General features: G+C 43.9%; 1 protein-coding gene across 1 annotated transcript in view; it reads right to left on the reverse strand.

Moving 5' to 3' along the window:
• Positions 1 to 15717, reverse strand: part of ELL2 (elongation factor for RNA polymerase II 2) — a 291164-nt gene that overhangs the window by 163721 nt on the left and 111726 nt on the right. Inside the window, exon 3 of the mRNA XM_078675403.1 lies at positions 5826 to 5947. Coding sequence (XP_078531529.1) covers positions 5826 to 5947 — 122 coding nt within the window. The remainder of the gene's footprint in view (positions 1 to 5825; positions 5948 to 15717) is intronic.

Consider the following 15717-nt stretch of genomic DNA (forward strand, 5'->3'; position numbering starts at 1 on the left):
TACAAAAGGGAATGAGGCCTAGGCCTTTTTCGTTCTCTTTTGTACCTACTGCTATGTTATTTTGTTACCGAGACTCCCATTGCGACAACGGTGAATGATACAAAAGCATGGGAATCTATGAAAGTTCCAATACTGGGGCAATTGAAGTAAAACTAGCTACCAGGTACGTAATACACTCAACTTTATTAGCTAGTCCTGGGGCTAGGATTAAAACAAAAAGGCACTAGCAGGGGTAATGCATACCTGCAGGTTGGCAACGTGAGGAAAAGGTTTACATGTTTCAGCCTCTCAACACTCCTTAGCGCTGTCATGGCTTTCGCGAGTACCGTAGTATGCTGCTGCTTAGTATATTCGTATTCTCTCACACTAATAAGTCGTGTAAGAAAGTGTGAAATGTAAAAATAATAAACTCTAAATCATAAACTATACAAGATACAAAACCAGGGATATTTTCTTTCTGTGATGATTCATACCCAAACTGGTCAGGGTATTTATCTTTATTCTATTGGCCAGGACCGTGTCCCATACCTCAACCTCAATATTTAGAAGGGAGATTGACCAATATAAGTCACAAAGATAAAGTGGCTGACTTGGCTTCGGTAAAACGATAATATTTGCGGTTCTAAAGACCAAGTGTTGCAGCAGTATGCCCTCCAGGGCTTCTCAAAAGTCTCTCTCTTCCCCGAATATACCCCCCTCAAACTCCCCAACAAGTGGGACCAGAAGAGTGCCCATGTGGCCTTGTAAAAGTGGGCTGGGAGGAAATCGGGTTCCGGCTATTTCCCATGTCAAAGTTGCACCAAAGCAAACTCTTCCCCCCACCAAACCAATTCATCCAAGATATCCAAGTATTCGACTGAGGGAGCAGGTCAATGGGTCTAGCACAAATGCTGCTGGCTCAGTCTACTGGCAAGTGCAGCATAAGACACAAAATCGCTTGGAGATGTGCAGTTCTCTAACTACTCTCTCACCTCAGGCATTTGTCATATGAGAGATCGGCTCCAAGGAGTCTGAAGCAGAGCACAGCCAGTGCAAGATTCTGCTCAACTGGTCGCCCCACTGAACGATCCGGCTCTGGGTTGCATGAAAGCCACTTGTGCCATCAGGGTTTGACGCAGGATAGACCCAGTATGGGTCGAATCTCTAAGGAACGCTATCTGACTACAGATCCCGATGTCTTGCGGACCTAGAGGCATCTAACAGTTATGCTGGGCCATGTGAAAGCTATTTTTGAAACCCTGGAAGGTGGATTTGCAGGCCTCCCAGAGGGTCACAGGGCAAGCGACTAAGCCAACATTGTGCTGCAAGTATTCCCGAGTGGCGTTGTGTAGAGCAGTCTTAAACTCACTACTAAGCAAGGTCCTGTGTCAAATGCCAGCGTGCCAGGCCACTCGAGTCCCCAGCTCCCACTCACAGCTCCGTCGGCGACTGGTCAGAGTCCACATGCCAGTATATGTGCTTCCTGTACAGTCTACCTGTGAGACCGGGGTGGAGAAAGCAGTGTAGTCTAGAGAAGGTCAGAAGGTCTTGTGTACAGATGGAAAAAGCACATAACCCCTCTCTGAGAGGCGGCAAAATCACCACACATCTATTTAACCCAGCCTATCCATGAGCAGGGCCAATCCCATTGGTGACGTGGAAGGCCTTGACTCTACAAAAGTGCAATCCAACCGTTCAGGTCAATACAGATGAACCAGGACCCCGTCAGAAACTTCTAAAGGACAGATCAGATGAGGTACAAAAACGCCTCAGGAAAAGGAGGTGCATAGACAACGAGTACTGAAAATGGTTTCCCACCACGCAGGCCAGATATGGCCACATACCGACCCAGTTTACCATGCCAAGTCTGTGTATATATAATGGAACGGAACGTGACCCTTCAACAGTATAGTAACCCCTCTAGACCATCTATGGAACCCCGAGTGAAACACCTTTGTGACCCCATGCAAGTCAAGAAGGGTCAGTTGTTGCCCACAAGATGAGTGTCCTGGAGAAGCAGGATTTCAGGGCCCAGACTCTGGGCCGTCCGCAGGACCGCCCTCACTTGATCTTGTCCATCAGTCCATTAATATTCTAGGTGAGGAGCTGCAAGGACCCAGGCCCGATCAATTTCATGCGCCATGGAAACCGCAGAGCATAAGGACAGGACACAGGCAGGGAGCAACCAAATCATGGGCGTAATCGTGAGTGCTGCCAGTGGTATATAAAAAAGAAAACAAACTAGAATAACTCCTAACACTAACCCATCCATATTTCTAAAGCCAGAAGTACCTATTGAGATGCCAACACCAGGGTGACGCCAACTGGGCATACAGGAGACCCAGCCTCCACCCGAAGGTTAGACATTATATACCCTAAAATAACCCTCCACATACAGTGAGGAGCAAGGCCCTAAAACCACCCAGCCAAGCTGATAAAGCGGTCCTGACAATAAGCAAACATACTTGACTTGAACCACAGATTAGCCAACAAATTGTCAAATAAATTACCAAAGGGGGTAAAGCCTGGGGAGTGGAAGACCAAGAACCAGTATGACCTTCTTCCAAGAGGGCCAATCAGAACCAGGAGCGCCCCACAGCAGGCTTGTTAGTCAATGGGGCTTCACCATCAGAGGCAGTATGGCGATTGTGAACCTCAAACCCCACCGAGCCACAAGAGTCTCCTCCACACTGGGCCCCTCCACTCCATAGCTGCAGTGTCCTACCCATTGCGGGAACCTCTTGGTCTAAAGTAGGGCGCACTGTTTGCTTTGTCCAGAACTTCTGATTTTTGTAAACCTTTTTTTCCTCAGCCACTTGTCTGTTTACACATTGCACTGTTTATAGAACTTTGTTTGTGTATTGTGTTGAGCGCCTTTTGTCTTACATGTTTTAAGATCGAATTATGTATCATTGTTAATAAAACTTTTTGTATGAAGTGTATATGTTTAAACATGGGTTCTCATTTTTCTCCTTTTTCGCTTTCCTTTTCGGTCTTCATTGGTATAATTTTCCATATTTTTCATATTATAATGTTTTTCTTTAGGTTTCTTGTTTAAAATGTGATACTGTTGGCCACTCCCTGCTATTGGATAGATTGGCTGCTTTTGGGATAAGGGGTCAGGCCCATCAATGGCTCCAATCTTTCTTGACTGGTAGGACCCAGAGGATTCAACTGGGGGATGCCATTTCGAAAGCAGGGGTGATAGAGTGCGGAGTCCCTCAGGGATCCGCATTGTCCCCACTACTTTTTAACCTGTACCTCCAGCCGTTGATTGCTTCCCTAGCTGTCATGGGTTGCCGTGTATTTAACTATGCTGACGACACCCAGCTATTGCTAAGTATCGATAATACAATCTCAGCACAAACCAGTGCTCAGAACATCCTCAGACATACAGTTGGCTGGATGACTGCCAATCAGCTGAAAATAAATCCGGATAAAACTGAGGTACTGGTGGTCTCTACTCTAGCATCACCTTGGAGTGACCTCTACTGGCCTAAAGACCTAGGGCCGTCACCGATACCCAGTGATAAGGTGAAAAGCCTTGGAATTAAAATCGACAATGAGCTGTCAATGGCCAGCCAGATCTCCTCAGTAGTGGGGATGTGCACTGGCCTGATTCGACAGCTGAGAAAGCTGGCCCCTTTTCTCTCATGTTCCGTACTTCGGATGGTAGTTTCTGCCACTATCATTTCGAGGTTGGATTACGGGAACGCTCTTTATCTAGGCTTACCCAAAATTCTGACTAACAGACTACAGGTGGTCCTAAATGATGCAGCACGCCTGATCTTCAAGCTACCCAGAAGATCACATGCTACTGCTCTACTCCTCAAGTTACATTGGCTCCCCATTGAACAGAGGGTAGAGTTTAAGAGCCTGTGTACAGCCCACAAGGCCATCTATGGGCTGGCTCCTGCATACATCAAAGAGCGCCTGAAGGTATATACCCCCGGACGGGCTTTGCGGTCCGCAGACTCTCAGCTTCTAGTCCGCCCCTGCTATAAGTTAAAAACTAAAGGAGGGAGGTCTTTCTCGGTTCTGGCTCCGCAGATATGGAACAACTTACCAGAAACTCTTCGGAAAGAAGCGAATCTACTGCGCTTTAGAAAGCGGTTAAAAACTTTCTTGTTTAGGGAGGCCTTCGACCCAGCTAAATAGATTAAATCTCTGGTCCCTGGACCCTAGTCCACTTTCTTTCCTATGAATCTTTGTTGTTGGTTTGTTTTCCAAGCGCCTTGAGACCTGTTGGTGAGTTGGCGCTATAAAAGACCAAGTTAACAATAACAATAACAATTCACATATTGTGTTAACTTGAACCCTTGTTAGGATTCTAGTACCAACTATGAAGGAGGCAGAGACCAATTCTGGAGATAACCACAAATGGAGCCAGGCTGTAATGAAAGCTATATGGTTCGGCCCTTCCAGAATTCGCACCACTCCAATGTTGTTGAACCTGGAGCGCCCTGCGCATATGCCGCTTGTGCCACCAAGAGAGCCACTGTGAAGAGCAGAGTTTTCACCTCTAATTGGCATGTCTGTAAGGAGTCTTCTGCTTCAGAAATCCAACCATCCATAGCCGTGACCCTCTCCACCATATTACAGAGTTCTTCCACAAACCAACAATTTTTCCCTCAAAGGAGGATTGGAGGTCCTGAATGGCCTGTAGAATAGGGGGCACCTCAGCATACAGTACTTCAGTCTCAGACGAGTCCACTGATCCTCACAACGGGTGTAGAAATAATTATGTTTCTACAGTGTCATTTCCTTTCAAGAAAAGCCGTGCCCTAGGAGATGTTGACTGTATTGTATTCTGGATAGAGTCATCCGCCTGCCTTAATACACCCCATACAAAAAAAACACAATTTCTGCTGGCTTAATTGTCTGTTTGCAGCAGCGGTTGAAGATCCGACCGTAAGAGCTGTTCGCATCATTCTCAAATAAACCGAACAAAGCTCTCAAAGGGACACAAAATGCCTCAATTATTCCAAAAACAAGTCGCCGAGCATCTCAGGTGGTACTAAATAGAAATGCATTTAGAGCACTTGCTGAATCCAAACACTAGATAATCAAAATATCAGGCTGAATCCAAACACTAGTTAATCAAAATATCAGGTGGGACTTAAGTATGGGGAAATTGTTTTTTGAAACTAAACACAACAAACTATTGAAATGTACCAGTGTGGAGGCAGAGTTCTGAGGCCTCTGGTCAAAGGAGATCTGACAATGTGCATGCAGTATTGAAATGAGGGGGATGCCTGGAATTATGGTATTATATTTAGCCCCTTTACGAAAGGGTTCAAAAGCCCTTCTACCCAATGGTATTATATTAAATGGGGTGAAGACAATAAGGAACATCATGGATGAAAGAACAATTTTGCACGCTACTTTATACAGTAGTTTGTATTTAATGTTTTATTTTCGATAGCTATGAAAACGTGTGTACAACCAAATGTATATGGCTTAGATAAAAGCCGTTTTACGGCTTGTTTTATAAACCTGCAACACTGCAACTACATAATCGATTGTATTATATACAGTGGGTTGACGTAGTTAACGTAAAGGTCATCTGTTGCTATCCTCGGAGTCGGAAAGTTAGAACGAGTTTGCAAAAAAGGTGACAGGTGCCATGGTTCCCTCTTCAGTCCATGTACGTTTAATTCGTGCAGTAAAACTGCACTCAGAGCTATGAGGAAGACTACGCCGCATACTTTACATTAATTGAATAAACCAAAGATGACAAGCTCACACTGTGTGTTTAAAAACAGAAATAAGGCAGAGATTGTACGGGTTTAATATAAACCACGAAGTATACACGGTAATGGAACGAAAATATCTACGCCACCTACCTAGAGACAGTTTGTTGGACGCAGTCGAAACTTCCCTGAGGGTTATCTTTGCCAACATTTGATACGTAGAAATTGAAGTTGTGGACTTCCGTAGTGCAATCGGTTTTTGGGATTTTCATGCGCTAAAAGAAAATAAAAACGAGGTTTAAAATAAGGCCACATATGCTAAACACAACATCTTTACTCACATTTTCAGCTGAAATGTTCTTAAAGCTGGCGCGCTGCAAATCACTAAAAACAAAACTAACTAAAAACAAAGCTTTGTAGCAGTCGGAGTCGCAGCGCGAGCACTTGAAAGCAGCACTGTACTTTGCCCACGGGTCTAATTACGGCCGTCCGGGTATTCCATCCCCTCCCCCGCCGCGGACCTGCAGGTCAGCTAGCAACCTTCAGAGGAAAGCAAACACACTTTCAGCATTCAGCACGCTCGGGGAGTGGGGGAGCGGAGGCACGGCAGCAGGACGGCACACAGTCCGCCCTGCAGCCGGTATAAAGACTCCTTTATGCTGGCTGCCACTAATATCGGCTTCGGTGTGCGCAAGGAAGGGGAGGGCGGAGTTTAGACTGGTCTTTCACTGAGCTGGAGGAGAGAAAAAAAAAACAGCCGCAGGAATTTGCGCTAGTCTGAACATCTGCCAAAGGGAAAAAATATAGTATTCTGTCCCAAGTTTCTACAGTAAATTATTCACCAAATGCCCGATTACGGATTTTAAAGTATTTCCTTTTTGTAAACTAAGTTGGTACTTCCTCGGTGAAAGACGCAGGGTGCCTAAGCATTCAACGCAATCACAGCGTCTCCAAACAATCATGAAAAACAAATTGCAGACAAACCTAGATTCAGCATGCGCAGAGTAGAATGTAAAGCACCGGCGGGGGGAAACTTTTCAGAAGGAATTAAATGACGGGGTGGGCGCAAACGAGCAACATAAACATGGACAAGTAAGCAATTCATAGTGGAGGCTAAATAAGAATATACGTCGGTTACTTATTAATTGTAAATCAGAGTGCACGGGGAGAAAGCACTAGATAAACCTTACTAAGAAACCATTCCAACTTTCAACTTTTTGAAATACTAAACACATCGTACATTTTTTCCATGAAATCATACGTTCAAAAACTCCATTAGCAGACCCATCGACGATAATGAAAATATAAGGTTTAATAAAAACTCGGAATCGACGTGGGTGGCTGATATGAGGTTCATGAATTAAAAGATCTTGCCAAACATTTCCTTTCTCCAACACGTTTACTTAACGTATCCTTTGTTTTGTAGTAATGAAAGAAGATTTGAGTTGTGCACCGAGACAAACATGAAGATTATTGTTCCAGCATATGATAGTTAAGACAAAGTAACAATTTAACGGCCTGACAGCCTACAGAACATGCAGATTGTCTTCTTCGGACTGCTCTTCGTTTACAAGCCCACACCACATGCATGGTTGTGCGAGTATTTGCATTTCGCTCTGCTCTTAACTTCTTCTCAACAGCAATGGTCACTCAAATGTTTTTCCAAAGCAACGCTTCTCGGTTAACGAGCATTGACTAGTTATCTCCGCTCCACCATGATACCATGTTTGTAGCCATCACTGGTGCAGCTATCGCCAGTGCAGCGGACAACGGGCCGAGTGATGAGAGGGGACCACAGCTCACTGCAGCTTACCTCTGTCCGTTGAATAATACCCAAGCAAGAGTTCGAGGCCCATGTGCACCATGCTCAGCCCGTGCGAGGCCACCGTTCCCCACATGGCAAGAGCAGATACAGAGACAAGTACCTGTCAGCGGTTCAAAGTTCAGCGCTCCACCCAGATAGCAAGGGGACTCTGACCTGCAGACTTCTCCACTCCACTGCACTGCACCCCACCGAGTGAATACATAGCGCAGGTGAATTTAAATTCATACGCAAAAACAACAATTGATGGACAGAATGCAGAACAATGTCATACATTCACCCCAGTACAGAGATCTGGGCCTAAATCCATCGTTGTTTTGCACTCCACACCACCCCAGGTCAGACATGGCCATATGCAAATCAGCCTTGACCCTGTGCCTCATGGGAACAGTCCAGCCCGAACTGTCAAGCCATGTCTTTCCTGGACCGGAATCAAGCATCCAAGGACCGGTTTCTGGCTATCAGCCTTCATCAGCCTGGATAGCTTGACTCCAGTGGTGTGGAGAGCATGGGACTCACGTCTGAGCATACCCATCCCACTCGGGGTGACAAATGCAAAAACAACAATTGATGGACAGAATGCAGAACAATGTCATACATTCACCCCAGTACTGAGATATGGGCCTAAATCCATCGTTTTTTTTGCCTTTCACACCACCCCAGGTCAGACATGGCCATATGCAAATCTGTACAAAGGCCCTAACAGAACTCAAACATGCAATACATATGGTGCCCCGAGATATTGCTTAGATAAGAAACCTAAGGAAAAGTTACAACCAGGCACTAAAAGACAGGAAGAATGTGATTAAAAGGGTGGCTTGGGAAGAATTATGTGCAGCCTCACAAACTAAAGATATATCAGCCTTCTGGAGGGTGGTAAATGCCCAACTGCCCTATGAAAATACTAAAGCTCGCATGGAAATTGCGATTAACGAGGAGGACTGGGTTGCACATTTTTCCACTCTTTATATGTCTATAGACGAGGTACAAGATACAGGTTCAAACTCACTAGATGTGTCAGGAGACGAGGTCCATAAATTGATTGTAACTTTACCCGAGGTTTTAACAAGTTTGGAAGCCACAAAAGGTAGTAAGGCGGCTGGTCCAGATGGGATCTCGGCAGATTTGTATAAGGCGAACAGCGAAATCTGGGGTCCAATGCTTGTTCAACTTTTTAATGCAGCGCTAGCAAAGGGACTGAGTCCATCTTGGTTCACATCAATCATTGTACCTATCTACAAGAAGGGAGATAGACAAAATTGTGCCTGTTATAGGCCAATATCCCTTCTTGACTCATCAATAAAGATCCTTGGTAGAGTTATTTTAGCCAAATTACAAAACAGGGCAGAGGAGTTTGGGGTAATAAGCGACCTACAATTTGGATTTCAAAAGGGCATAGGAACAACGGAGGAGGGTTTAAATCTATTCTTGATTCAACAGAAATACATTTCGATAAAAAGGGAGCGTCTGTATTTTACATTTGTCGATCTTACATCGGCTTTCGACTGTGTCTCACTCTAAATTATGGGACCTGATGTCAAGGCTGGGCGTAGAAAAATCTATAATTCAATTTTTAAGGGAGCTATATTCAGGAGCCACTGCCATTGTACGTTATGGAAAAGGGGAGGAATGCAGTAGGCCCTTTGGGATAGGGCGTGGTGTACGCCAGGGGTGCGCCCTGGCCCCCTTTCTGTTCCTTATTTATATAAATGGCCTCGAACGTTGTTTGCTGCAATGCAAGAGTGTGGGGATATGCCCAAGATTGGAAATAGGTTTATCCCTGCACTGTTGTATGCAGATGACGCAGTTTTAATGGCTCGTACCCTCATGGCCCTGCAAAAACTGATAACATCTTTTAACCAGTTTATGCTCAGCTTGGACTTAAAAATAAATTGTAGTAAGACCTTTGCTATGAATTGTGGCACACGCGTCAGAAAGCAAATGAAAACGATGTATATAAACAACGCCCCTTTAGAAAGAACATCCACCTTCCCGTATCTTGGAATTTTGTTTCACGAGACAGGCACTTGGTCAAATGCGGTGAAGGCTAGAATGCTCCTATTCTCCAAGACAATCATGGCACTAAAAAGTTTCATAAGAAAACTAGGGAATAAACCGATCAGGGAAATTGTAACCATTTATAACGCAACGTGTGTATCGGTGGCATTGTATGGAGCAGGGCTCTGGGGCTATTCTAATATAAAATCACTTCAGATGGTTGAAAATAAATTTTTACGGCATATCCTCTCAATACCAGAAAGCACAGCAACTTTTATTTGTCATGCTGAGCTGGGGATGCCGTATATTACAGACATTATTAGAATACAGCCCATTCTTTTGTGGCACAGGGCCTGGACTGTAAATGAAAGTGTTTTAAATCGCGCCATATTACATGATATGCTGAAACTTGGAAAAGTAAATGGACTTGAATAGCTAAACTACATAAGAACATTTCTGATGGAAATGGATTGCCTACAATACTATGAAGATCCATCTACTATGGCACATATTTCCAGAAAAACACTGAAAAAATTATGTATGGAGCATTTGAGTGAAAAAAAGACTACTTGATGAAAATAAGAAAAAGACTGTCTCTTCACATCAGTTAATTCTAACCGGTGATAAATTACAGCCATACCTAACCCTGCATATGCCTAATTTTGATAGATTCCTTTTAACACGTTTTAGATTTAATATTGCTTTTAGACTATTTACTTTCCCTGAAATGAATTCTTGGTCTAATGAATTGCCTGTATGCCCTTGCGATTAATTATCTGCACAATCCAATATACATGTTTTATTTTTCTGTAAATTCTATACCCTGCCACGTAGGAAACTTATTGTCCCTATCCTAAAAGAAATTAATTTGTATAGATGTCGCCCAGCGTTTTTAGAACTGCAAAAAATGGACAATGTTTTTACTGTTGCTTCATTAGCTGAGTTTTTTAAACAAGTTTTTAAATATCGGAAATCAATTTGTTCAGATGAATTTTAATATTGTATATATTATGAAACATGAACCGTGATAGCTTCTCCTTTTACAAACAACTGTACAATTCAATTTAACACTGTAAATGTATTTCTTTTTATCTGTTACTTTTATGGTTATTTGCTTTTTAACCGAATAAAGTGCTTTTGAACTTGAACTATATGCGAATCAGCCTTGACCCTGTGCCTCATGGGAACAGTCCAGCCCGAACTGCCAAGCCATGTCTTTCCTGGACCAGAATCAAGCATCCAAGGACCGGTTTCTGGCTATCAGCCTTCATCAGCCTGGATAGCTTGACTCCTGTGGTGTGGAGAGCATGGGACTCACGTCTGAGCATACCCATCCCACTCGGGGTGACAAATGCAAAAACAACAATTGATGGACAGAATGCAGAACAATGTCATACATTCACCCCAGTACAGTGATCTGGGCCTGATTCCATCCTATCCAGGCTGATGAGGGCTGAAAGCCCGAAACCGGTCCTTGGGATGCTTGTTTCCAGTCCAGGGAGGACCTGGCTTGGCAGTTCGGGCTGGACTGTTCCCATGGGGCACAGGGTCAAGACTGATTTGCAAATAGCTGGGTTCAAACTGGAAAGGCATGGTGAGCAAACAAACGATGGATTTAGGCCCAGATCTCTGTACTGGGGTGAATGTATGGCATTGTTCTGCATTCTGTCCATCACCTGTTGTTTTTGAATTTGAATACATAAACAGAGCGAAGTTTGTGAGTGGAAACGCCCTCCCCAGGGCTAACAAGGACAGCCAAAACCACTGGGTCTGGCGTTGGCAGACAATTTTTTGCTTTATTGTTTTTTTCAAGTGCTTTGCAAAACTGTATTGTTGGGGCAGCAGGTGGGCCGTCATCCAAAAAACAAACTACTATATTAACACCCAAAAAACGTGTGCCCTGAAAATGTGACTACATGATTCCCTGGCACTGAAGAAATCTACGTTGTATGTTCATGTGCCCCTTGTGAAAGGGGAGAAGGCAGGCAGTCACAGCGAGCTGACCCTGGGGTTGAAATTAGCCGATTCCTTTGCTCAAGCTGGAGGGGACCAAGAAAAACGTAAATGACGTACCAACGGATGAAGAGGGCGGTTTGAGAGCTCCTCCAAGCATATTAAACATAATTGTGTAACACCAAACGGCCTTCGCTAATGCTAGACATAAAAAAAAACAATATATCGGGGCTTTATTTGTAAAAATCTTTTTTATTTAAACACTCGCCCCTGAAAAAATCTAAACAAAAAACAAAACCCTCTGCTTTTTTTCTTGACTCGGAGTAAACAACGGAAGCATGGCCAAGAAAGACACGGATGATTACTTCATTTCCCTCCAGATCTACATGACCTGTGACACCGAATAGCTTTCTGGAGGTACAGCGTGCCTCCAGGAAGTCCAAACCTGGTTAGTAGCACAGCCAGGAAGAAAAGGCTGCCGAGACCAGAGCACAGCAGGTATGTTAACCTTCCAGCATCGCCCGACAGGCATTCCCCCCTCCCCGCAATCATCATTCTCCCTGCGCCTTCCTTCCGAGTGCCTCTTCCAGTTGCTCCTTCCGTCACTTGTTTTCAACCCCCACCTGGCTGGTGTCCTCCTGCACTCTGCCCCAGTTATCCAGCAGCGGTTTTAGGTCTTCTCCTAGTTACTTCTTTAGCATCCCCCTCCCACACTCCTCCCGCCCCAGTGGCAGCTGAAGCCGATCCCTCACATCAACTCTTTTCCAATGCCCCCTAACCCTTTGCAGTCGACCTCCGGAAATCCCCTCCAGGCCTCTTGTACCCCCTTCCGCCAGCCTCTGATATGTAGGCAGCGTGATGTGGCAGCATGGGGCCTGAGGGAGCTGGTGTTAAAGTCTCCTCGATGCCCTCCAGCATCTTACATTACGACGTGGGGTGGGTGCCACAGTAACCGTTTTCTCCAACACTTTCGACGTCACGCTGGTAAGCGACATGTCTGGCAAGTGCCAAACAGCGGATTTTGAACTGAAATCTGCACTCTGGCACCAGACATAACTATTCCCTGCTTACACTTGCTGAGCGGTGCTGGTTTACTGGTTCTAAAACTGTGCCACAGTATTTTTGTGGCAGGAAATTAAATAAAAGCAAATTTTGCTTTGTTGGCTGCTGTTTTAAATAGCAAAACTTGGCAAAACAGACCGCGATATCCTATGGGGTGAGAGGTTGAGTTTGCATGAGGCATTATGCCACACTTTTACAGCCACAAAAACAGTTCTGGGGGAGGCAGTACATAAAGATACATGGAGTGAGGTTAGGATAAAACAAGATAGTTAGGCATGGATAGCACTAAAAGCAGTTACCAGCTGATTTCATGCATCAGTGACTGTTCCTTGGATGAAGTCCTAGAACCTCTCGTAGCACATTTCTCAGTCAATGATGATTGTTTAAAATCATTATGTCCTTTTCCATACAGGGAGTTCAGAATGCATCATTTTAAATAGGAAAGATGTGAAGTAAGATGTTTAAAGCAAGAGAACAAGCCTCTAAGAAACAAAAAGTGCAAAAGCTTGCTACTAATGTCCTTGATAAGAGAACTGAGAAACATTGAGAGGCACAGTAAAACACATCTCAGTCAGTGGTACAAATGATCACGATCTGAAGAGTACATGCATTCAGGTCTCTTGAAAATCAAAACGGTTTATAGGTATCCCAAATATCTGGAAATATTTTTCCATTTTAGCAGGAAAAAAGGAACCACATCTGCGGTAAATAGTGAATTTTAATGAAAATGTCTTAGCTTAACGTCAAACTAACGAGGAATGTACACAAACCTGCACTTGTGCAGTTTCAACATTCTTTAATGTTTAGAAAACAAGCACATTGAAATAAGCCAAATCTACTACTCATAAATCCCTTGCCAGCCTAATCCCAAGGTATCTGTACCCTTGCAGACATTTGCTTAGGCCGTCCTTGGAATGTCCGAGTGCCCAAGAGCACATAAAAGATGACTACATTCAGTTACATAGTACAAAGCCTTTGAGTGACTGGGCTGGGTGGCTTCCCTGCACAGTTTCACTGCACAGTTCCACGTTTCTCAACCATACTTGCAAATCAGCCGGTCAGCCGGTCAGCTATTAAAAGTTAACCAGACCGTGCTTCCGGTGTTGTTAAGACTACTTTGTCCAGAGGGCTGCTCCTCCATTAGGGCAGAGGAGTGTCGCCCCCCTGCTTTCTCGCAGTGCGAGAAGCAGAAACATAAAATGGTAAAACTACTGTCCTATGTTTCTGCTTCTCGCACTGCGAGAAAGCACAAGTGTTTGGTTGGGGGCAGGCGGGTCTGCTCGAAAGCAGGGGAGGAGTGGCTAGCCCAATACTGTGGGCTCGACTCTTCGGGATAGATAGATACAACAAAAAGTTTTGCCCAATTTGAGGAAGCCCTTTGAAGAAATTGAAACAGAAATGTAAATGCTTTGTACAGTTTCTTTTTATCAGAATTGATTCATTCATAGATAATCACAGTAAACAGAAGCGGTCAACATGAAATAATTACATGGATATGGGGTGATTTTGTGACATAAGTGCTCAGTGCTCTACAAGTGTACAGTATATACAGGGTGGTTGCGGTTTCTATGTACAGGTGCGGGATAGGCCAGATAATGCTTTCACACCAGCGACTTCTTTCTTTCGTTGTGTGGAGTCTTGGTTAGTATGGACCTCGAGTAAGCGTCGACGTTTCAACCCTAAATGTGCCCCGGTTGGTGGTCACGACGGGTCTTCATCCTAACAATGTGTCTGGGAGGGATGGTGACAGCCCTAGGAAGGCTGGACGTGTCTCAGCCAAGGACGGGGGACACTAGAGGAAAGTCAATTTCGGGTCCACACGAATATTGCTCTGTGTAACAAAGAAAATCGGTATTGTGTTGGGCAGACGGGCCGTAGTACCATCTGTCGGCTGGTACTTGCATTCCTTACTAGCATTTAATACCACAGTGAGGGTCACCGCGTGTCCTGTCCAAATAATAAAATCCTCAGTGGGTAAAGCAGGCATAGTGGAGTGCACTGCCAATACGTATCTCACACTTTTAGGCATGCTTACAGTCCTGCATTACGTGCCTGAACCTTCAGACACTACAGGGCCACACACACAGGCGGCGGTTCCTCCTCTTTCAGTGAGGGTCCTCCTCAAATTGGGGGGGGGGGGGGGGGGACAGACACACACACACACACACACACACACACTTCGGCCAATGGGGTGGCCTTGATCACAAATGCGTCGCAAGGAAGTTACGTTTAAATAAAGCAGTTAATTGACCATGTGACAATGTCTACTGACTGCATAACCAGAGGAAATACTATATGTAGTAAACATTGCCCTAACACGCGCACTGCTACTTGAGAAATAGATAAAATTGACTTACAGTTCATAGATGTATACATAGTAATTGCGAATTCAATATTTGCACAACGAAATATAATTATAATTGAAAGAAAATACAATTGATAACCTTTAACCATCCATGTATATCTGGTCAACAGTGGCATGGTTTAAATGTTTTATGTAATCATAGCATAGTTCTCGTTGATCACATTTTAATCAACTAAAATATATATTCAACAATGCACAAATGCACCAAGACCCTACGAGACATTTGACACAATGGTCCGAAATAAAGCTTGAACCGGGGAATCATGGTACAAAGGTTTTTCGGAAATTTTCCTTAGCATTCGCTTCATTATAAACACATCTTGAAATGAAAACCCGAACAAATACTGGATCTATAAATCTGGATCATTAAATAATTATTTAAATATCTAGAGTGCATTAAGCTTTTATTCAAATACTCTTTAAAGTGCTACCTGCAGAATTCAATAGACTATACACATGTGAAATAATCGCTATAAAAGTGCAGTGAATAACGTTTTAAATAGTGTGAGAGAAGGCTGCATGCTAATTCATCATTGGATCTAAATATACAACTGACTATACACAAATAAAAGAATGAAAGAAACTGATCTTGTGAAGGCACCACTGTACAGGGGGCTAACATTTTGACACTTAAAGGTACTGAAGTATACTCGACATAAAACGTCATTCCAACTGAATCCAAACCTACACATGGGGAGATGGGAGACTACAGAATATATATATTTACAAATGTGAATTCAGTTAGCTAAACTCTATTTCAACTAAATGTGGCTAACAAACCTGAACTAAACCTGAATTGATTAAAAACCCACTAATCCTACCAGTTTCCCCCTTACATCCTAGAA

The sequence above is a fragment of the Lissotriton helveticus genome, chromosome 2_1 (genome assembly GCF_964261635.1).
Source record: "Lissotriton helveticus chromosome 2_1, aLisHel1.1, whole genome shotgun sequence".
Lineage (NCBI taxonomy): Eukaryota > Metazoa > Chordata > Amphibia > Caudata > Salamandridae > Lissotriton > Lissotriton helveticus.